The 20,518-nt window shown below is 49.1% G+C and overlaps 9 protein-coding genes across 11 annotated transcripts; 5 read left to right on the top strand and 4 right to left on the bottom strand.

Moving 5' to 3' along the window:
* Nucleotides 1-135: 135 nt before the first annotated feature.
* Nucleotides 136-2,223, top strand: LOC112340952 (pentatricopeptide repeat-containing protein At4g02750-like). The gene has a single exon (XM_024660237.1). The coding sequence runs from the start codon at nt 136-138 to the stop codon at nt 2,221-2,223; it is 2,088 nt and encodes a 695-aa protein (XP_024516005.1).
* A 544-nt stretch (nt 2,224-2,767) lies between these two features.
* Nucleotides 2,768-3,496, top strand: LOC9648713 (dirigent protein 2). Its single transcript, XM_002986333.2, has one exon. It carries the CDS (start codon nt 2,852-2,854, stop codon nt 3,404-3,406), a length of 555 nt encoding a protein of 184 aa, XP_002986379.2. The 5' UTR covers nt 2,768-2,851; the 3' UTR covers nt 3,407-3,496.
* Nucleotides 3,261-4,074, bottom strand: LOC112340971 (tobamovirus multiplication protein 2B-like). Of its 3 annotated transcripts, XM_024660275.1 has the most exons (6): nt 3,917-4,074; nt 3,806-3,868; nt 3,690-3,754; nt 3,584-3,633; nt 3,487-3,536; nt 3,261-3,376 (listed from the first exon to the last, which is right to left on the bottom strand). In XM_024660275.1, exons 1-6 carry the CDS (start codon nt 4,043-4,045, stop codon nt 3,368-3,370), a joined length of 366 nt encoding a protein of 121 aa, XP_024516043.1. In that variant the 5' UTR covers nt 4,046-4,074; the 3' UTR covers nt 3,261-3,367. The 3 variants fall into 3 exon arrangements, with proteins under 3 accessions (XP_024516043.1, XP_024516042.1, XP_024516044.1); XM_024660274.1 differs by lacking the exon at nt 3,261-3,376 and having other exon boundaries at nt 3,449-3,536; XM_024660276.1 differs by lacking the exon at nt 3,261-3,376 and having other exon boundaries at nt 3,486-3,531.
* Nucleotides 4,075-4,088: 14 nt separating this feature from the next.
* Nucleotides 4,089-6,395, bottom strand: LOC9648712 (zinc finger CCCH domain-containing protein 17). Its single transcript, XM_002986247.2, has 10 exons — nt 6,281-6,395; nt 5,529-6,220; nt 5,367-5,453; nt 5,211-5,300; nt 5,037-5,138; nt 4,826-4,972; nt 4,648-4,767; nt 4,513-4,587; nt 4,354-4,451; nt 4,089-4,287 (listed from the first exon to the last, which is right to left on the bottom strand). The coding sequence occupies exons 2-10, from the start codon at nt 5,961-5,963 to the stop codon at nt 4,146-4,148; spliced, it is 1,296 nt and encodes a 431-aa protein (XP_002986293.2). The 5' UTR covers nt 5,964-6,220; nt 6,281-6,395; the 3' UTR covers nt 4,089-4,145.
* A 157-nt stretch (nt 6,396-6,552) lies between these two features.
* LOC9649247 lies at nt 6,553-7,925 on the top strand. Its single transcript, XM_002986332.2, has 4 exons — nt 6,553-6,606; nt 6,670-6,755; nt 6,814-7,095; nt 7,153-7,925. Exons 2-4 carry the CDS (start codon nt 6,708-6,710, stop codon nt 7,717-7,719), a joined length of 897 nt encoding a protein of 298 aa, XP_002986378.2. The 5' UTR covers nt 6,553-6,606; nt 6,670-6,707; the 3' UTR covers nt 7,720-7,925.
* A 1,037-nt stretch (nt 7,926-8,962) lies between these two features.
* On the top strand, nt 8,963-10,927 carry LOC9648711 (pentatricopeptide repeat-containing protein At2g30100, chloroplastic). The gene has a single exon (XM_002986330.2). It carries the CDS (start codon nt 9,060-9,062, stop codon nt 10,479-10,481), a length of 1,422 nt encoding a protein of 473 aa, XP_002986376.1. The 5' UTR covers nt 8,963-9,059; the 3' UTR covers nt 10,482-10,927.
* Nucleotides 10,928-11,780: 853 nt separating this feature from the next.
* On the bottom strand, nt 11,781-13,191 carry LOC9648710 (probable ATP-dependent transporter ycf16). Its single transcript, XM_002986245.2, has 6 exons — nt 12,847-13,191; nt 12,710-12,760; nt 12,436-12,657; nt 12,258-12,380; nt 12,001-12,177; nt 11,781-11,940 (listed from the first exon to the last, which is right to left on the bottom strand). The coding sequence occupies exons 1-6, from the start codon at nt 13,177-13,179 to the stop codon at nt 11,863-11,865; spliced, it is 984 nt and encodes a 327-aa protein (XP_002986291.2). The 5' UTR covers nt 13,180-13,191; the 3' UTR covers nt 11,781-11,862.
* A 2,208-nt stretch (nt 13,192-15,399) lies between these two features.
* LOC9649245 (cytochrome P450 86B1) lies at nt 15,400-18,435 on the bottom strand. Its single transcript, XM_024660271.1, has one exon. The coding sequence runs from the start codon at nt 17,678-17,680 to the stop codon at nt 15,974-15,976; it is 1,707 nt and encodes a 568-aa protein (XP_024516039.1). The 5' UTR covers nt 17,681-18,435; the 3' UTR covers nt 15,400-15,973.
* Nucleotides 18,436-18,963: 528 nt separating this feature from the next.
* On the top strand, nt 18,964-20,472 carry LOC9649244 (pheophytinase, chloroplastic). The gene is made up of 7 exons (XM_024660272.1): nt 18,964-19,235; nt 19,309-19,520; nt 19,589-19,733; nt 19,794-19,866; nt 19,926-20,072; nt 20,136-20,261; nt 20,313-20,472. Exons 1-7 carry the CDS (start codon nt 18,994-18,996, stop codon nt 20,388-20,390), a joined length of 1,023 nt encoding a protein of 340 aa, XP_024516040.1. The 5' UTR covers nt 18,964-18,993; the 3' UTR covers nt 20,391-20,472.
* Nucleotides 20,473-20,518: the final 46 nt, after the last annotated feature.

Genomic DNA, 20,518 nt, shown 5'->3' with positions numbered 1-20,518 from the left:
TCTGTGACTCTTTTATTATGATAAAATTAGGATATTGTGATTCTTCCACTTTGGGCAGTGAAACTTATACTATAAAAACACATTACCTCCAAGATCTTTGCTACACTTTTATCAACAGATCATCTCAATACCATGATGGGCACAGATCACGCCGTACGAAGCCTGATAAACGCTTGTACAGAACTCTCACAAGCGAACGAAATACACTCCCGCATTGCCCATCCCGACCGGTTCACCCTCAACATTCTCGTCCAGATGTACGGCAGGTGTGGAAGTGTCGATAATGCCCGCCGAATCTTCAATGAGATTCGACCGAAAAATCCATTCTCGTGGGTAATGATGATCTGCGCGTATACCAGAAATGGACATCTCAAGGAAGCGCAAAAACTCTTTGATGGGATGGATCAGAGAGACTTAGTAGCATGGAATGCCATGCTAGCTGCATATGCCCAAAGAGGGTACTTAGAGGAATCCATAAGAATCTTTGATACAATGCCCGAGCACGACCACTTTTCTTGGAACTCAATCCTTTCAGTCTATATGCTGAACTCAAAGGTACTGGAATCAGAAAGAATATTTAGACTTATGCCACAGAGGGATATTGTTTCGTGGACAACTATGCTTGGAGCACATACGCGGTCTGGACATTTGGAAGAGGTCAAGAACTTCTTTGACAAAATGCCTGAGAGAAACTTGGTGTCGTGGAACACAATGCTATCGTTATATGCCCAAGGCGGACATGTCTTGGAAGCAAAAATACTGCTTCACTCTTTTCCCGAAAGTGATGTTGTATCCTGGAATGCAATGCTTTTTCTCTATACCCATGAAGGGAATCTGGAAGAAACCGAGCACATTTTTTACAGTCGGATGCTTGAGTGGGACGTAATTTCATGGAACACGATGCTCACGGGATATGCGCAGAACGAGCATATGGAAAAGGCCAAGAGACTCTTCTCCTTGATTCCAGAAAAGAACATTGTCTCTTACAATGCAATGCTGTCTGCTTATGATCTCAACCTTACTGGTAGCAGCTGCATCGAGGAAGCCACCAGTCTGTTTGATCGAATGCAAGAGTGGGATATTGTCTCTTGGAACACTCTCCTTGCTACGTATGCCCGGAGAGGACATACTGATCGAGCTAAAGAAGTCTTTGATAGAATCCCACAGAAAAACCTGGTCTCGTATAACACTTTGCTCAATGGATATGCCCAAAACGGGCATGTGGATCTCGCTAACTCTCTACTCAACTCAATGCCAGAGAGGGACGTGGTGTCATGGGATTGCATGCTCTCGGCATACGCACAAGCAGGGAAGGTTGGCGATGCAAAGGCCCTCTTTGATCAAATGGAAACAAAAGATATCGTCTCTTGGAACTCAATGCTGTCTGCATATGCCCAAAACGGCCGTCTGGAGGAAGCCAAGAGCTTATTTGATCAGATGGAGGATAAAAACCTGGTAAGTTACGACGCAATGTTCTCAGCATTCCTTGGTGGCGGCTACATTGAAGAGGCAAAGCTAATGTTTGACTTAATGGAAAACCGGGACGTAGTTTCGTATAACTCAATGGTGGCGGCATTTGCCAGAAGCGGGGATCTTGTCGAGGCTAAGGCCGTGTTCCATGACATACCGTACAAAAATGTGGCATCTTGGAACGCTATTCTCTCGGCATATACCCAGCGTGGACTGGTCAACGAAGCAAAGAAGCTGTGGATCCAAATGCCGGAGCTGGACACGATTTCTTGCAATGCGATGTTGGCTCTGTACGCTCACCACGGCAGCGAATACGAATATGCCACGCATCTCCTACATTCCATGAAGATGAGCTCCATTCCACTGGACGAAACCTCCTTCCTTTGCGTGCTCGTTTCGATCAGCCGCACCGGGGATGTTGGATCTGGGCGATCGTGCTTCGCGTCCATGGTTTCGGATTTCGGGATGGCCAAGCCCGGGAAGAAGATCTACTGCTGTTTAGTCGATCTGCTGGGTCGCGCGGGGCACTTGCGAGACGCACACGATCTCGTCGCGAGCATGCCCTTTGTTCCCGACAGTGTGGATTGGAAGTGCTTGCTGGGATCGTGCAAGAGCCACGACAACAGCCGCGGAGGGAGCATGGCGGCGTCACAGGCCATGCTTGCCGATCCCCAAAACTCTGCTCCTTACGTGCTTTTGGCGAGCATTCACCATCGTACGGAAGTGGAACATTCAGTCAAAGGATCAGTCTAGAGGGGTTTTGATCAGATGGGAAGAACCGAGGTTGTGGGCGATCCCAAAACATCTCTAGCGGTGACCAATCTTGCGGATTTGTAACTTTCTCGGTTTTGTGCAATAGATCTAGACCGAGTCGAAACGAAAATCATGCGAGAATCTAGTGACTAATGTGAGCAAAACCACAGCGCAAGAGGGGATGCTTGGATCATCAGAAAGCCTTTTTGTCAGAGACAAGCTAATCTCTGTCCGCATCAAGTCGACTACAAAAACATCATCTGATCCAAAACAAAACCACAAAAAGGGAAAAATCTGTCCCAGACTTTGTGTAGAGCCTCTCAAACGCATCAAAGCACCGTCGCAAGAAGCTCGGATTGTAGGCTGGATCGTCTGTGGCTGGATCTGGCACGGCACGGCACTGCGCCGCCACTGTCGTGTTGTGAACTCCAGCAATGGGATAAAACGAAGAACATGGAGAGGAAGAAAATGTAGGGGAGGCTAGGGCTCATGGTTTTAAAACCTTAGGTTATCAAAACTCCACACCGGGTATCGAACCCGAGTACTACTCGCAAGCATATACCCGGCATATTCGACTTCTACCAAACCACAGAAGTGGAGAGAAGACTTTCCATTATTTAAGCAGAGCATGCTCGGTCTCCCTCGAAGCGCGCGTGATCACAAGGATCTCCATCGAAAGTCTGTAAGAATGCTCGCCTCTCCACCCCTGATCCACTGCTGGGCAGTCGCAATTCTCGTCTGGATCGCTGCTGCCGCTGCCAAGGACACGAGCCTCCACTTCTACATGCACGACAACATGACTCCTCCAAACCAGAGCGTCGTCATGGTCGCGGGGCCTGGAACCGCGGGCTTCGGCACCGTGACCGTCATCGATGATCCGCTCACTCAGGGGGCCGACGCATCGTCTCCGGCGATTGGAAGGGGCCAGGGGACTTGGATCGTCGCGTCCATGGACGGGAGGAGCTTGCTCCTCACTTTCAGTGCCGTGTTCCAGACGGGCGACTTCAAGGGGAGCACGCTGAGCTTCCACGGATCCGACGACACCTCGGAGGCTGTCCGGGAGATCGCTGTTATCGGAGGAACCGGCCAGTTTCGCAATGCTCGGGGCTACGCTACCATCAAGACCGCCTCTGCCAGTGGTGCTTCAGTCATCCTGGAGATCGATGTCAGGGTAAGTCACTGATTGGAAAGCTCTAGCACAGATCTTCGTCATCAAGAAAACCATTCACTCTCATTCTTTGCGCTCTAATTAATCGAAGTTACCTGTTTTTCCTGGCTCGCGTCTTCGTTTCTTTCAGACTCCAGTGACTTTTCTGTCCCGAAAGTTAGCATTTTCTCAAGGACCACTTGAAAAGGTTACCAGAATTTTCAGAAGAGAGCAGTCGTCTCACATCCTTGAGTAGTCGAGCACTAGCAAGAAAAAGAAGTCGTTAAGAATCTCTTTTCCGGAAGAAGGAAAACCATACTTTTGAACGGCACTGTCAAGGCAAGTATCGAGAGAAATCACAACTGCTGGCATTTGGTGCAAAAGCTGCAAAAGACTGTTAGCTCGAAAGAAAAAAATCGACCTTCGAGGACTTACAGAACCTGTGTTCCTGATGCTCGGTAGCTTTGCCGACAAATCCCTTGGCAGCCTTTCCAAGCTCTGCAAAATTTGCTAGAAATCATCGCTAATCGATCCAAATCTTGCGACCTTGCACGGCGACGAATCGTGAAGCAGCCGCATCACATTGAGCGTCGCCAGAGCGCACTGCGCGACAGGATCGAGCGCCGAATCATTGGCCGGCGCTGCCACCGCCCCACTCGCTGGCGCCATCGCCATGACGACACCACTATAGCTTCTGCCCTAAAAATCAAACAATAGGTTGGCCTTTGCTCTCTTTTTTATTCCCATTTTTTCGCAAATCTATATCGCCAATCAATCAGCCTGTAGACGAAATGGCCTTGGTCCAGCACCACACCTTGACATCCCCAGAACTCTCTCCGGAGAAAACCAGCCCTCCAGGGCCGCCTTGCAAAACTCTCACTTCGTCTCGAGAGAACAAAACTCCTCGCTCGTTAAAACTGCGAACAAAGCAGCGCATGGTAAGTTTGAGTGACTCGCAGCCTAGAGTTTGCTCGAGAACTTACGTTGGAAGATCATACAGTCTCACAGTGTTGTCGTTGTATGAACACAAGAGCACTGGCTTCCCTTGCGCATCGACTGTACCGCACAAAGCCAGAGCACCCTGAGCGAAAAGAGAAGATTCACGTAAACCAAAAGAACTTGCAAGAACTTGCAAAGCTTACATCGAGTTCGTCTCCCTGATCATCTTCAGGGTACGTGTAAGTGACTTCTAATCCACTTGGAGTGGCCGCCCAGACCTGGAGCAAAACGAAAACAGCGTCAAAACACATCGCTAGCAAGACTTTGAGATGACTTACTTTTATATACCCGTCCAAAGAACACGATAACAAAAATTGCTCCCAGCAAAGCAGGCTCATAACTACATTAGAATGGCCATGAAGAGTAAATAAGCACTCTCTGGTGGCGATGTTCCATACCTGTTCATGAAAATGTAATACTTTCGTTTTTTCACACCAAACCAATCTGATACACTACCCGAATGGACTTATCCGTGGACCCGGAATAGAGTCTGCCGCCAGCAGCTTGCAGTGTTACAACAGCACCGGCGTGGCCATACAAACCATACGCCGGCTGGAAAGCATTTACCGCCGTGTTGTATTTCCAAGCCAGAATGCTTCCGTCCTTCAAAACATCTTGTTAGCAAACCATCCACTTCGGTTTTGCTTTGAAAGATTGGCTTACTTACTTGAGAACCGGCAAACAAAGCATCCTCGCAGACAGCCAAAGCATAAACTTGACCTTTGGGGCCGTCCAGACTTTGCTGAGCGTTGGTTTGCATGTTCCACGCCTGCGAGAACAGAAGTTTATGCACGAGGCATCGAAGTTAGAGCACTGTAATGACAGAAAAAAAAATTCTCACCCGAACTTCGTTCGGAAGCCCCACAAACAGCCACCCAGACGCGATAAGTAGTGACTCCACCTCAGATCCCATAGGAACAGTGGTTGTACACTGCAACCAAAGGGGAAGAGATAGCAAAGTCAATACGAAAACTCTTATAAGCCTCTGGACGCAAACCTTTCCGTCGTCGCTGTTCCACACTTTGACGGACTTGTCCTGGCCTCCCGTGTATAACGAAGAAGATAATGCGATTCCTTTCACGGCCTGCGAAGAAGCAAAAGCGATCAAACACCGATGCGAAGAACAAGAGAACCGAGAAAGAGATGAGTCCGAGCCTACCTTGGTGTGGCCTGTGAGCTGGGTCATCATCTCCATCTCTGTAGTAGTGCTGTAGGAATGAAGAAAATTGCATTGGCTACCACGATTGCAGTCGCCTTTCATCCAAAATATACAAGGCTTGTCCCTGGGACGCGGTCTCCCACCGTCTGTGAAAATCCCCCGGCCGCCACCGCCACCGCCGCCTCTCCGCCCGCGAGGCTTCCCCCATCGCCGCCCCTCAACTACATTGTTGTGCCGCTTGCTTCCTACGAGAAAATTATCGCCATCGAGCCTCCCGGATGTTCCAGGGCCCGACGAGTGGAGCCACTGGCAGCTATCGCCCTTGTTGCATCGGCCTTCTTGCCAGTATCTACACACCTGGGGGATGCGATGGCTGGAAATGTGGCGCTTGCCGCCAACCCTAGCGGGGCCGTCGTCCACCTCCATGCCGGCCATCGCTCCTCATCGCCGCCATCGATCGCAATGCGCCATGCCCTACAAACCCTAGCTCTCGGCTCGTCCTCGCCTTTCTAGGGTTTTTCAAAGGGAATCATTCTAAATGCTTTTCGTGTTCTTCGAGCTTGCGTCGAGGGTTTTCTTTCTCTCTCTCGCCGCCCTCACACGGCGTGTTCTTCCGGGCGCTCCTGCCATCGATGCGTGCAGTGGCAGCACGCGAAGAAGAGGCTCACCAGCAGCTCGCCAGGAGGCCTGGCCTGGAAATTCCAGTCGATTAGCAGCGGCAATCGCAATCGCGGCGCGATCTAGATTCTTACCTTCCAGAATCTGGCCTCGCATTGCCCGCATTTGGGGCATCGCGCGTTGCGAGTGCGCGGGAGGATCGCGGGCATCGTCTTGTCCTCGGATGGCTTCTGGATCACCTTGTGGTATGTCACGTTGTCCGCGGCTTCTTCCTGCTCAATCGATTTGGGGCCAAGAATCTCACTGGGATTGTGATTTTAGGGGCGAAATCTCTCACCTTGTGAGTGCAATCTGGGCACGACCAGAGCAGGATCTTTCTCTCGGCATCTTCCTCGGGATCCAGAAGGCTCTCGCTGGAGAAGAAAGCACACAGGGTGAAAGAAAAGCTCCAAGATCTGAGGTACCAGTAGGGGCAAAACCGATTGACGCTCATCCTGATCCTAGAAGAACTCTTAAACCCTAGCTTTTACTCGAGCGCGGGAAATTTCTAGGGTTTTCTCGATGGCGGAGTTTTTGGCGCTTCGATGCTACGCGTGCAAAATGTTCCAGGTACTTGAGAATCTTTTTTTGAGTTTTTGATCGAGCTAACCTCGCGTGTGCTTTGCAGGTGAAGCCACGGAAGAAATCCAGCAGCAAATGGTGTTGTAGCGTTTGCAATGAGAAGCAATCGGTCACCAAGGTCTATGGAAGCTCTGGCGCTGCAAAGAAAATTCGAGAGCTGGTCCAAACGCTGAATTACTCCCCTCTAGCGCAGGAGCAAGATCACTTTGAGCCGAACGACGTGGGAGATCTCACCACACAAGAGAATGGACAAAGCGAAGTTGGAGAAAAGAATGTCCATGGTTACGAAACTAAGCCAAGCAAATGGGCCGAGTACTTGGAGACCGAGGTGAGTCTCTAGTTGATTATTTTGTTCTCTCTTTTATCTAATCGCAACACTTGGCAGGACTCACAGGTTGAATCTCGTGCTGGTGACGAGGATACGATGTACGTGACTTCTATCCCAGAGAGTGCCACAAAACGGAAAAGAACGGAGAGGTTGCACGACGAAGTAGCGTGTTACGAATGTGATGGGCTTGATGGTCCGCTCAAAGCACATTCAGTTTCAAGCGAGAAGAACACCAAAAAGACGACCATTGCGACTGGTAGTAAGCTGCATGGAGCTGGATACCTGGGAAAGGAAAATGTTCCTGTGAAGAACGACCTGAACTCGGGAAGATGGAGCAACTGCGGCACGAAGTCTGAAACAGGGACCTGTTTGGATGAGTGGAGAAAGCAAAATGCTGGTGGACTCCAGTCTTCTAGCACAACAAGGACAGACTCGAGCAAATGGAGGAAGTATCTAGAGACCGATGAAACAAAGCGCCAGTTCGTGGAGCCTGATACGGACAGAGCTCAGTCTTGTAGCAGAAAGTGGTTCCATCCGCAGCACCCAAGCGTGCCTGAAGATGCCTTGCACACAGAGCTCGCGGACGAACTTGTGACAGAGGACATTCATCCGTCGTTTCTTTAGTCAGGTGCGACAAGGTGAAGAGTCCAAGCCAAGAAAGAGTTCTCCAACTCGACTATTCCAACCTCAACAAACACAACCTACATTACAATCAGATCAGATCATGTATTGGTCTTTAAAACGAGGACGCCTCTACTAGTTCTGAGAGTGGCACATAATTTCCAGAAACTGCAATGTCTTGCTTTAAACTCCTGATCACACTTCTCCTAGCAGCGACATTAACAATGGTGAGTAAAGCTCAAATATCACTTGCTAAGTTGCCAAATGTTTTCCTTTCTTTCAACAGGCAATATCTCATGACGATCCAAAGTGCTGCAACAAGCCTAGAAAGCTGACCCTCAATTTCTACTTCCACATCATACAAGAGCAGACCAATTCCTCTCTCATCATCTCCATCAAACCTGCTGCTCCCAACTCCACAACTCTAGAGTTCAACTACAAGATGACAGAGGGCCCTGAATACAACTCAAAACAGATTGGAAGCTTCATAGGATTCCAGTCTGTATGGCGCCAAACACCAGACCTCCTCTTCATTACAGGCACATTTTATTTCACTAATGGATCATACTTTGAGATCCAGGGACCTGTAAACTTGCAGCTCCCCACTCAAAGACTCCCTGTTACTGGTGGAGTTGGTTTTGGTGGGTTACCAGATGATAACAATCCTGCAATTATCAATGGCATTGAAATTGCAACCCCAGTGCAAACTTATGGTCTCAACATTGTTGAGAAGGTGGTTACCAAGCTCTATATTTTCACCCCACCAGTTTAAATACCACTAGTTCAGTTCTCTTTGAATCTCTAACTTAATAAAAGAGGGAAAGTTTCTTGGTACATTATTGCGAACGAATTTTTTCAATATTTCACCAGTATTCGGACTTTAGAAGTGTGAAACAAATACGGCCCTTGGAAAACTCCCTACAGTACAATGCTTTCACGCTCATCCAATGCCACTAACATCAGTGGTGAGTGACTTTCTACGTCATAAAAAAGCAAACAAATACCTCGCATGACCGGGAATTTCATAGGCATCTTTTACTTCAATCACCTAATGGCAAAAATCCAGCTCTTTTAGTGGTATCCTACATGGCCGAATCTAACAAAGCTTCAGAAGAGGCTGTGTTAAAAGTTTGCCGTGTACTCCACTTCCACTTCGGATTTTCTCGATCCACTTGGCTGAAATATAAAAAGCCACGCGGCACTTTCGCATTGAGGTAAAAAAAGAAAGCCGCCAAATTACCTCGTTTGTTGGTTCTTGACTTGGCTTGCGTTGCGCGAGCGTTACGTGATTTAGGGCCGCAAGCGATGGTGGCCTGCGAGGAATAGTGAGGCTATATTTCCCCATGGAAAGCCTCGGCTGCAAAGCAGCAATTTCTCACCTCGGCTGTGCGGCCGCACCGAGAATCGCAAGATCGCTATTACCAGGTTTGCGGATCCCTGTAAGTCCCTTGAAGCATGGTAGATCCCTCTTGATCAGAGCTTCATCACCTGGAAACCCTGTCCCTGTAAGCAATGGTAACGGTCAGAGAAAGAAAAATGACGCTCTCCAAGAGACAATCTTTCAGCTAGAAGGGCTGTTGAAAGAACCTGGTGAGGTGTTGAATGACATCGGCGGACAGCTCTCGGCCAAGGACTTGCAGCTCGTTCTCGCTTACTTTGCGGAAGAAGGTAGAGATTCTTGGTTTGCGCTGGAAGTCTTCGAGTGGATGCAAAAAACCAACCGAGTGGAAAATGACACACACCAATTGATGATGTCGATCATGGTGAATTGGGCGATGAAGCTGGTGGAACAAGAGAAGCCTGTGGAACAAGTGAAAGCGCTGTTAGAAGACATGTACTGCGTGGGCCTCACTCCAGAATCGCGCATCATGCACTCTATAGTAGCTGCCTACTGGGAAAAAGGAAAGGCGTCCGAGGCACTTACTTTTGTAAAGGAGGTGATGAGCTCCAAGTGGTACCAAGACCGAGCTGACGATCCTCTACAATATCTCATCGTAAAGATGGTCTCCAGCAAACAATCCAAGCAGGCGATTCGACTAGTGACCGAGATCCGAAATGGTGGTCTACCGTTGAAAGGCACAACGTACAGCGCTGCGATGCTGGCTGCAGTTCACGAACAAGAGCAGCTGAGCTTTGCTGTTCACCAGCTGCGAAAGTATCAGAAGAAAGGCGTCATTAGCATCGAAGGCAGCGACAAGTCCATAAGAACTTACGAGGCATCGTTGCATCGTCAAGCCGAGCAGTTTACTCAATGGGCAGCCGAGGACGAGCAGTCGCAGGAACTTATGCCGACGATCTACGAAAGGCTGCTAGCAATGTACTGTCTGGCAGGCAAAGGTCTCGATGCGGAGCGTAGCTTGTGGAAGTTGAAGCTGGCAGGACGGTCCCCAGCTCCGTCCATGTTCAACACGATACTCGGCATATGTGCTTTCAATAACCGAGCCGAAGACGCTTATCGGATCTTTGGAAAGATGGAAGCGTCGGGAAGAGAAGCGACCAAGTTAACCTTCTCCGTGCTGATTGGAGGCTTCATCAAAGGTGGTAATCCCGCTGAGGCAGCTTCGGCCATGTCTAAGATGTTGGAGCGAGGACTTCGGCCGGAGGTGCCAGAGATGCTTGTCGTGCTGAGGTCTTTGCGGAGCGCTGACATGGTGCCGTTGTATATGACGCTTGCCAAAACTCTCTCCGACGAAGGACTGATGGAACCGCGCATCATGTACTTTTACATCGACTCGATCAAGCTCTGTATCATCCGCCTGTTGTGAATCCTTGTGAAAAGAAATAAACTCCCTTGACTCCACCTTCTCGCGCCTGGCTAAAGAAACGACGGATGAATGTCGTCTGTCGCAAGTTCGTCCGTGAGCTGTGTGCAAGGCATCTTCAGGTACGCTTAGATTCTCCGGAAGGAACCACTTTCTGCTAGAAGACTGAGCTCTGCCCTGCAAATCCGTATCACGCTCCACGTTCGGATCTTTGTTTCATCGGTCTCTAGATACTTCCTCCATTTGCTCGAAACTGTCCTTGTTTCAGTCCTTCTGCTAGCTCCACCAGCATTTTGTTTTCTCCACTCGTCCAAACCGATCCCTGTTTCAGACTTAGTGCCGCGGTCGTTCTTCACAGAGACATTTTCCTTTCCGCACGAGCTTCAAACCGTGAATCCTGCCAAGTGTTGCAATCAGAAAATGGAGAAGAGAACAAAAACAATTTACCAGAGAGACTCACCCCGGCCTCTAAGAACTCAATCCATTTGCTTGGCTCAGTTTCATAACCATGGACATACTTTCCCCACCTTCATACTCTTGTGTGGTGAGATCTCCCACGTCATTCGGCTCAAAGTGATCTTGCTGGTGCGCTAGAGTCGAGTACTTCAGCGTTTGGACCAGCTCTCGAATTTTCTTTGCAGTTCCATTGGTGACCGCATTGCAAACGCTACAGCACCATTTGCTGCTGGATTTTTTCCGTGGATTGACCTGCAAAGCACGCGCGAGGTTAGCTCGAGGTTTTCCATTACGTACCGTAACATCGAAGCGCCAAAACCTCGGCCATCACCCGAGAAAAGTTTGAGCTTCCCGAGGAGGAAAGTTTTAAGGCTGTCTCTTGAGGTAAATTCCTCCACTTCTTCTTCTCTTGCCGACACTTACTTGCGCGTTTTTGTACAGACGTTCTTTAGGTACTCCAGAGACTGTGAAGAAGATCCTCTGCAAGTGAGTTTTTTGTTCTATTGATCTGGAGATGGTTTATTTCTGGTGACTCTGCCGTGACTGACGAGCTCGTCGAGATTATCCGTGATTTTCCTCGAGAGTGGCGCGGCCGACGTGTTTCTAGATTTCATCGGCTGCTCTGGCGGACATTTGCCGGAAGAAATGCTTCTCAGAGTCCAGGCAAAGTCACAGACGCCCTCCTTGATGTGTGCCTGGAAATCGCTGGCGATCAACAGCCGCGAGGCAAGAGATTCTGTCGACTCAGCTGCAGGTGTTTCGACGTACTTTCTAGACTCTGGTGAAAAGCATTTGGCTGACCACCTCCATAGCTCCTGACGGTGGCGTCCACAAAACTTTCGAGTGTTTCCTTTCAGCTCTCGTGACAGAACTGCTTAAAGGCAAAACATAAGTTATGATCGAAAATATGGTAGCAAAAACTTTCTCATCAGAGTGCGGTATAGCCTTCCTTGTGCACAATTTGTGCTAAAGATGAATCTCCTGTTCTTACAATCCTCCCGTTGTCCTGTTCGAGTACACAAACACGAAGCATCAAGAATTGAAATTTTTTATGGGGCGTTTGTACCATGATATGGACATAGTCTGGGTGGATGTAGTCGAGTAGTCTTTCGTGGTGAGTGATCATCAGCACTGCATTCTTGCTTGTTCTGAGGCCGTTGATGGCGTTTGCCACATCTCGTAATGCATCCACATCCAGTCCCGAGTCGATCTCATCGAGCAGTGCCAAATCTGCTTCTAAAACCTGGCAAACGAAAGGTACGAACAAACGGTCTTCAAAAAAAAAAGAGAGAGAGAGAGAAAAAAAAACACAAGTCGCAGTACCGCGAGTTGCAATATCTCGTTCCTCTTCTTCTCGCCACCACTGAATCCCTCGTTCACGTTCCTGTTCAAGAACGTCGGGCTCATGTTCAGCGCTTTGAGCTTCGGCATAAGGTGCGCGAAGAACTGCAATAGCAGACAATCTCACCTAAAGTTCACCATCTACAAAAATCACACAAACCTCGAGCGGAGGAAGCTCCGGCTTATTCAAAGCCGCTCGCCTGGCATTGCACGCCATCCTCAAGAACTCGTCGTTGCTAACGCCAGGCACTTCGATCGGCGACTGGAAGCTCATAAACAACCCGGCATGACTTCTCTCCTCCGGTTCCTTGTCAAACAAATTCTCGTTTTTAAAACCCGCGCTGCCAGCAGTGACCTCGTAGTCGGGGTGACCAACGAGAACCTGGAAAACACGCATCAAACAAACGAGGTACAAAAAGAATAAGAGACCTTACCTTCGCAAATGTGCTCTTTCCCGACCCATTCTTTCCCATGATCGCATGGACCTGTGAGAGAGTTCACGCAATCAGCTCCACTACATTGCAAACTCTTCGCTACCTCGCAATGGAAACTAGAACGCCGAAAAACGCACCTCACCTTCGCGAATTGTCAAATCCACGCCTCGCAGGATCTCCGTCTCGGAATCCGCCACCCGCGCCTTGAGATCCCTCACCTCCAGCAGCACCGCGCCGGCCTTGCTCGAATCAGCGGAATCCCTGAGCTCCTCCTGTGCCACAGCCATGGCCAGGGCACACCCCGGATTCAAACCCCGCGCCAGAGAGATAGAGACACCACTCCGCCGCATTCCAATCGGCATCTGGACCACGGACCTCTGCGAGATCCTTGCCGACGGAGATTTCCTCGAGAATTCCGCCAGCGGCTGCGCCAGGGAGCTGCAGCTCGACGACGAGCACGCCATGACCATCACAAAACCTAAAACAGGGGATTCTACTTCCCTAAAGGAATCTCGGAACGTTTGCTTATGCACAAGAATATTCTTAATAAGGTTTTAAAATTTAGAAAATAGTGCCGTTGTTTCAGACATTGAGACTCTTCTTTCTACTTTTGTTTCCCAATGCTTGGCTACCTATGATCGAATTTACGAGTTGTGATATTATCGTTCTGTGCTGCCTCCTGACTCCTGAAACGGTAAATTGCCTTCTATCGTCACTGCTTTTACACGCTGTAGGAATGGTAAACAAAAGTTTGTAAACTCCATAAAGGTGGTGTGCCACTTCCATTGCATTGCATCGGTTCTAATCTAACAAGCGCTGGTTGACTACAAATCCGCGAGGGATGGCATTGAGTCGGGGCATCTCGGAGCACCCCCAGGTCATTTTTTACTCCCCACATCTTGGTGAAGCTGAGAATGCATCGTTGCCTCCATGGAAGAGCAAGCTCTGGGACGAGTCCGAGAAACCGGTGATACAAGCACAACCACTGGCTTTCTCATAATGTTTTTGTTCTCTCTTGGTGAGGTTCTAGACAAGAAAATTTGTTACAACTGGACGAGAACTCGAAATGTTTTGATCCTTCAAAGAGCTAATTGATTTTTGTGTTCTCATGCAAGTCTGGTCGGTCATTAATTCTGCGGCATTGTTTCAAACAAAAGAACTCCTGGAAAACAAATGATCAATAGGGACTGACAAGTTGCATCCTTAACAGCGCAAGTTTTTTTTTGCTTCACTTCCCACTCCATCTCAATCGCCTTCCTTGTTGAGCTCTTTTATATGGGTTTATACCTGGTGATTAGTATGGATGTGTCTTCGACACACCTTATGTTGAGAAGTTTTAGGATTTTTCTTCTTTGACTTGAGATTTTTAACATGTTTTCTAGTGACATAGTGTAGCTATATAGAAAGTGTGTGGGTATGGATTTCTTTTGGCTTTATTCTTTCCCAGAACAGCTGTGCAAAGGCAAATTGAATGTGAGCCTTATATAATGTGCTCAAAACATGAAATATGGAAGTTCTGTGACTTACAGAGGAAAGTTTGAACTACTTTGCAAACCATAAATCTATTTGTGTTATTACCAGCAAGCCTGGTTGGTGCTTAAATTCTCATGGGTTGAGAATTTGAGAATTTACTCACTCACTTAGTATGCTTTTTCTCTTTGAATTTGGAGATTTGGTAATTGTGTTGGGAGGTCTATCCTTTCTTATCCTGATAGCTCAGAGAGTCCCATTCAGATTGAGCTTTGCTTCTTGCCACTAAGAGGTGAGAAAATAAAAAGCATGAATTAAAATTTAAACACTGTTTATATTAAATATCATTTATAAGATTGGTAGAATAAACTAGAATATACTAGGAAGTGTTTAGGTTATAAATTATAAATACAAGATTAATCTAAATCAATAACAACCATTAGATGGTAGAATATTAGAGTATCTAAGAATATTCTAAATATATCTATATACTTGAATTTTACCAAAAATTAATTCAACATTTTACTATGGTTGGAACATACAGATTTTATATAGCTCAAATCTCACACAGAATGATGCATGCTGAATTAGGCCAAGACCCACTCCCTTTCATTCAATTGCACAGTTAACAATTTAGGATGTTTAGGATTTTAACTAATATTTATTAGTTGGGAAACTGTCAAGTCACTGCATATTACTAGTATAATAGAAACTTAGTGTTTCTTATAATTCATGCTCGCAAATGGATTAGCCAATTGATGTTATAGTCAAAGATAATGTCCACCTAACCTCCCTCAGCAGATCCTTCAATTTGGCATCCATAACATCTACAAGTAAATATTTGATAGATAGTGAATGCCACCATGAAAAATTTGGTTGCCGCCAGAAAAAAATGTAGGAAATTTATCTATGTATGTAACCATCCACAGAGATTGTGCAATAATAGTACAACTAAAGAAAATATACTTTGGTTTGAAAATGTTGACCAGATAATATGTAAATTAGATTGGCAGTATTATAGGAAATAAAAAAACCTAGAGTAAAACGCCCGACTTTCAAATGATACTTGATCACTGAGACTGTGTGGCTGTCTATTCCGGCCTTTAAGTTGAAACTATACAGGTTGTCGCGTATTTTCACAGCTGGAATGTTGCTCGCGAGGCGAAGATTGCTCTGTCTGTGATGGAAGCAACGACTTCATTGCTCCGTCACTGGGAAAGTAAAAAAGAGAAAAGGGATGTGTGGCACGCTTTCGATTCAAATCTCCATAAATCTTCGCAAATCAGCTTACTTGCTGTTAACAGCATGCTTAGCTGCATGCAATGCAATCGTGACAATCGTACCGTACGTGAGTTTTTGCCGGGCCGTACCCACGCTTTGTGTGGTACAGGTGAAGGAAACTTTGGAGTTCGTTTTTATTGCTCTTGGATGTGAAAGAGAAAGAGCACGAGAGAGAAAGAAAGATCTTACCCCACAAGAACAAACAAAACCAAAAGCTAAGATAGTCTACCTAGAGAGAGAGAGAGAGAGAGAGAGATCTGACCGGAGACATAGATGTGCTTGGGTGGAAAATCAAGCTTGGGTTCTGACGTATACGGTCTCTGGACTTATGGTGGATTTATGGGCGATGGATGGATGGGATGGAGAACCAGCTCTACTTATATTGTATGATCTCTCGGAGGATCCCTCGGAGGATTTCTCGGATGAAAGCTTGTGTGTGGTGTGTTAGAACTCAGAAGATAAGATGACTCACGAGAGGGACGAGAGCATCTAGAACTTAGAAGAGAAGATCCGCTAAGGAGAGTGACAATCACCATCATCAAAGAGAGGTCTATGGTGGAGCGTCACGGGGAGGCCATTCCGCATGAAGAGCGTGAGCGACAGCTTCTGCTTGGCGACATGGCCGTCCACGACGCGGACGCTGAATCGGCTGAGGATGGAAGCTGCGATGGCTTTCATCTGCAGATAGGCCACGTCTTTGCCCAGGCACAGGCGCGGACCGGCATTGAAGGCCGTGTACTTGAAGGGCGACTCGGGCACGAAGAAGCCGTTCTTGATCCAGCGCTCCGGCCGGAAGTCGAGGCAGTCGGGCCCCCAGATGCTCTCCATCCGGCCCATGGAATAGATCGAGTAGAGCACTCGCCTCCCCTTCTTGACGCGCGTGCCGTCGGGGAGAGTGTCGTCCTCCACCACCTCCTTGTTGTCGATCGGCACCGACGGGTACAGCCGCAGCGATTCCGATAGCGCCGCGTGAAGGTACTGCATCGATCGCAGCTCCTCCACGCTGAACTGGTGGATTCCATCGCCATCCTCGCCGCCATCCTCCGCCTCTTCCTCTTCCCGCTCGTCCTCTCCGGGGGTCTTCCGTACGAGACAGTCCGAGTTCCGTACATCGGGGTCCCGTACGCATCGCCTGCCCGAGCTCCGTACGACGGTGCGCAGTTCGTCCAGGATGGCGGCCTCCACGCGCGGGTTGGACTGGAGGAGCCAGAAGAACCAGCTGAGCGCGACGGAGGAGGTGTCGCGGCCGGCGAGGATGAAGTTGATGGCGACGTCGCGGAGGAATTTGTCCGAGTAGCTGGGCTTGCCGGTGGCCGGGTCCGTGGAACTCAGGAAGCACGACAGCAGATCGCTGCGCCGCGAGGGCCGATCGTCGGCCATCTCCGCCTTGCGCTTGGCGATCACGTCCGCCGCGAACGCCTCGATCGTCTTGAGGCACTCGTGCAGCTTGCGCTCGCGACGGATACCCAGCAGCCTGTCCAGCTTCCAGCTGAATTCCGGAACCGTGAAGCGCAGCAGCGTGAGCGTGGTGGCGACGTCGAAGGCGCGCGCGAACGGCACCCGCGGCAGCCCCGCGCACAGGCACCCCGGGTCGGCGCCAAACGCGAGGATGCAGATGTTGTCAAAGGTGAAGCGCAGCATCACGTCCTGGAGGTCGATGGTGGCGGAGGTGGCGGCGGCGTGGCGGAGAATTGGGAGGAGGCGGCGGTGGACGAGGCGCTGCACGGATCTGGCGGTGAGGTCGCGGAACGACTTGGTGTAGAACTCGAGGCTGGCGAGCTTGCGCTGGAGCAGCCAGGTGTTGTGGTCGCTGTTGAAGATCCCGCTGCCGAGGAGATCGTGGAAGCCGGCGCGGAGGATCTTGCCCTTGGGGAAGTTGGCGAAGTTGGTCTTGAGGATGTACTCCACGTTTTGGGGATCGCTCGTCACCACCACGTTGAGGCTGGGGATCCAGGGGACGATGAAGGTGAAAGTGCCACCGGTTTGGACGAGGATGCCCGTGACCCAGTCGTATCCCTGCTTGAAGTTGCGCGAGAGCTGCGGGATCATCCCCACAATTGGCCACACCAGCGGGCCTTTCGCGTTGTGGTAGCGGAGGAAGTGGCAGACGAGGTAAGCGGCGATCATCGCCGCCACGTCCAACCAGGTGATGCGAATTCCGTGCGGGAAGAACGGTGATGGATGCGACGGTGCCGATCCCACGGCCTCGACTGACTCCATGGCGCACAATCTAGATATCCCTCCCCCTCTCTCTTTCTATCTCTTGCTCGTCTCCAGCAATGGACGAAACGATTAAGAGAGCTTCCTTCCTTCTTGAACTTGACGATGGATGATCTTTCGATGGCCAGAAGCTCGAGGATACAGTGCGATTCTCACACGAGAGGGAGAGAAAGAGATGGAATCATCATCCGAGAGAAACAGAGGATGATCATCAGCAACTCCTACACTCTCTCGAGATCTCCTCAAAGTAGCTTGGATTTCTCGAGCATCGCCCAGCTTGAGCTCCTGCTGCCGAGGATTTATACCTCCCGCTGCCCTCCTCCTTCCCAGGTTTCCTTTGGTTACTAGAAGTTCCTAGCTGGGCGGCCCCGGGTTGGTGTTCTTGTTCTTGATCAATCAATGCGCCAATTTTTTTATTCTTCCTAAAATGGAGAAGCTCATCAACGGCAATGGCAGTCAAGCTCGAGGGGAGAGAGACGAAGGATTCGAAATGAATCTAGAGACGATTCCTCTCCAGATGCCTTGCTTATAAATGAGATCCTCGCTGGTTCACAAGCTTCTTGGAATAGACACGCGTTATACGGGGAATTCCCCAACGGAAAGTCCGGCCTCGCGAGATCGACGGTGGCAGATGATGGCGGCAGAAACCATTGCGGTCACCGCGCGACGACCATGCTGACGCTGGCCGTTGACCAGTCGGCCTAGTCAACGGTTTGTCTTGCTTGGCCCGCAAACTACCGAAGTAAATACTCGATTGCGATTCCAAGCGTATTCATTGAAATCGTTGGCTTGTCGTGGTTTTTGTAAGTTTCTAGGGTCAATCGATTTCGATGGGGAGATGCGGATGGATGAATCGCTTTGTTGCATTGCATCGCGGAATAACCAGTAGCGAAGTGTCAATCTCATGTCGGATGAAGAGATTTCTTGGGGTCGGATGCTTGTCATTGAATGAAAAGGGATTCCCTCATCAAAGTTGTTGCTGAGACGAACAATCACAAGGTTTTGATCTGTTCCTAAACCCCAAGAGAGTCGGTGGTGGTTTCCAAAGTTTGATTGGGGTCCAGCACAATAAAAACACAAATTTTCTAACCCAATCGCTCAATTGTAGGGATACGTATAGGTGATGTTTCACTGGGTGTGGATCAAACGTCAATTTCTCGGTGCGCCGTTGCACCAACTAGTTAAGCGGGCGAGTCGAAATTCAATGTGTTCATACTTAAATGTTTCACATTTCTTCTTCAAATTCCATCGAATCTTTGGCGGGGAATCTTTGACTGGTCAATGGCGCTCGAAAGATTTAGGGCTTTCCAGCGATGGCGCACAGCAGCTGCGCGGCATTCTCAGGTTTGAATTGCCCTTGGGAGTTGTCGCGGCGCCGCTTGGCTATCGCCGCCACGCCGCCCGGCAGCGGCGCCAGCGAGCTCCAGACGAGGATGAAATCGCCGCCGGCGGTAGAGACCAGCTTCTGGCAATGGCGCGATTACAACATTCGCTACCAGCGCGCTGGAGCGGCGGGGCCGGCGCTGGTTCTCATCCACGGATTTGGCGCAAATTGGTAAGAACAAATCCATCGATAGGTTTCATCCTCGTGATAGATACTAAAGAATTCGCTGTATTGTTCTTGGCAGTGATCACTGGAGGAAGAACATTCCAGTGCTGGCAGAGCGTCACAGGGTTTATGCGATCGATTTGCTTGGCTATGGCTACTCGGACAAGCCGAGTCCACGACAAGCTCAGCCCGGCAACTTTTATACGTTCGAGCTCTGGGCAAGCCAAGTTCTAGATTTCTGCTCTGACGTCGTCCAGGACAAAGTGTTCCTCGTCTGTAATTCCGTTGGTGGCAAGTATCATTCGTTATATGGTTTTCACTGAAAGAAATTTTTCTTTTTGGAATTTTTTTTTCTCCAGGAATAGTTGGCCTTGAAGCAGCATTGACTCGCCCACCTAGCATCAAAGGACTCCAATTGATAAACATTTCCTTGCGCCTACTTCACATAAAGAAACAAGCGCGGCTTGCTCGGCCATTCATTAAGGCATTCCAGGATCTCTTGAGGTAAATTCTTTTCAGTTCTTCTTCTCGACACTTCCTCACGTGTTTTTTTTTATTGTATAGACAAACAGCTGTTGGAAAAGTGTTCTTTAAGTCCGTCGCTACTCCAGAGACTGTGAAGAAAATCCTCTGTGAGGTAGGTGTTGCGTCGAAGTGTGTTTGTGTACTGGTTTTGGATCTGATGCTTTCATTCAGTGCTACCACGATGACTCTGCCGTGACTGACGAGCTCGTCGAGATTATCCTGCGACCGGGCCTCGAGAGTGGCGCGGCCGACGTGTTTCTGGATTTCATTGGCTACTCTGGCGGACCTTTGCCGGAAGAAATGCTTCCCAGAGTCCAGGCAAATCACAGACGCCCTCCTTGATGTGTGCCTGGAAATCGCTGACGATCACGATTGCTTCAGTGTCCCGTTTCGATACTCTGGGGTGAGAAAGATCCCTGGGAGCCGGTTTTGCTGGGACAAGCATACAGGAACTACGAGGCAGTGGAGGAGTTTATAGTTCTTCCAAATGCTGGCCACTGTCCACAGGTACGCTTTGGCATTTATTTTGTTCTTGATGACGGTGTACGTCCCTGGCAGGACGAAACTCCAGAACTTGTTAATGAGCTGGTGGAAAAATTCGTTAGTCGGCACGATCATTCGTCACAAGCAGCGTGAGCGAGAGTACGATCGAAGCTCGCGAACTCACGAGTATATTACGCTTGTCAGATCTTGAGAACCAAGAAACAAGTTGACGGTACGAGCGTGTGTGTATATCAGAGTTTCTTCTATCACCGACGAGAACG

The sequence above is a fragment of the Selaginella moellendorffii genome, unplaced genomic scaffold, assembly GCF_000143415.4.
Source record: "Selaginella moellendorffii unplaced genomic scaffold, v1.0 SELMOscaffold_73, whole genome shotgun sequence".
Classification (NCBI taxonomy): domain Eukaryota; kingdom Viridiplantae; phylum Streptophyta; class Lycopodiopsida; order Selaginellales; family Selaginellaceae; genus Selaginella; species Selaginella moellendorffii.
The sequence above is the reverse complement of the archived record's forward strand: the minus strand, read 5'-3'. Positions and strand labels throughout refer to the sequence as shown.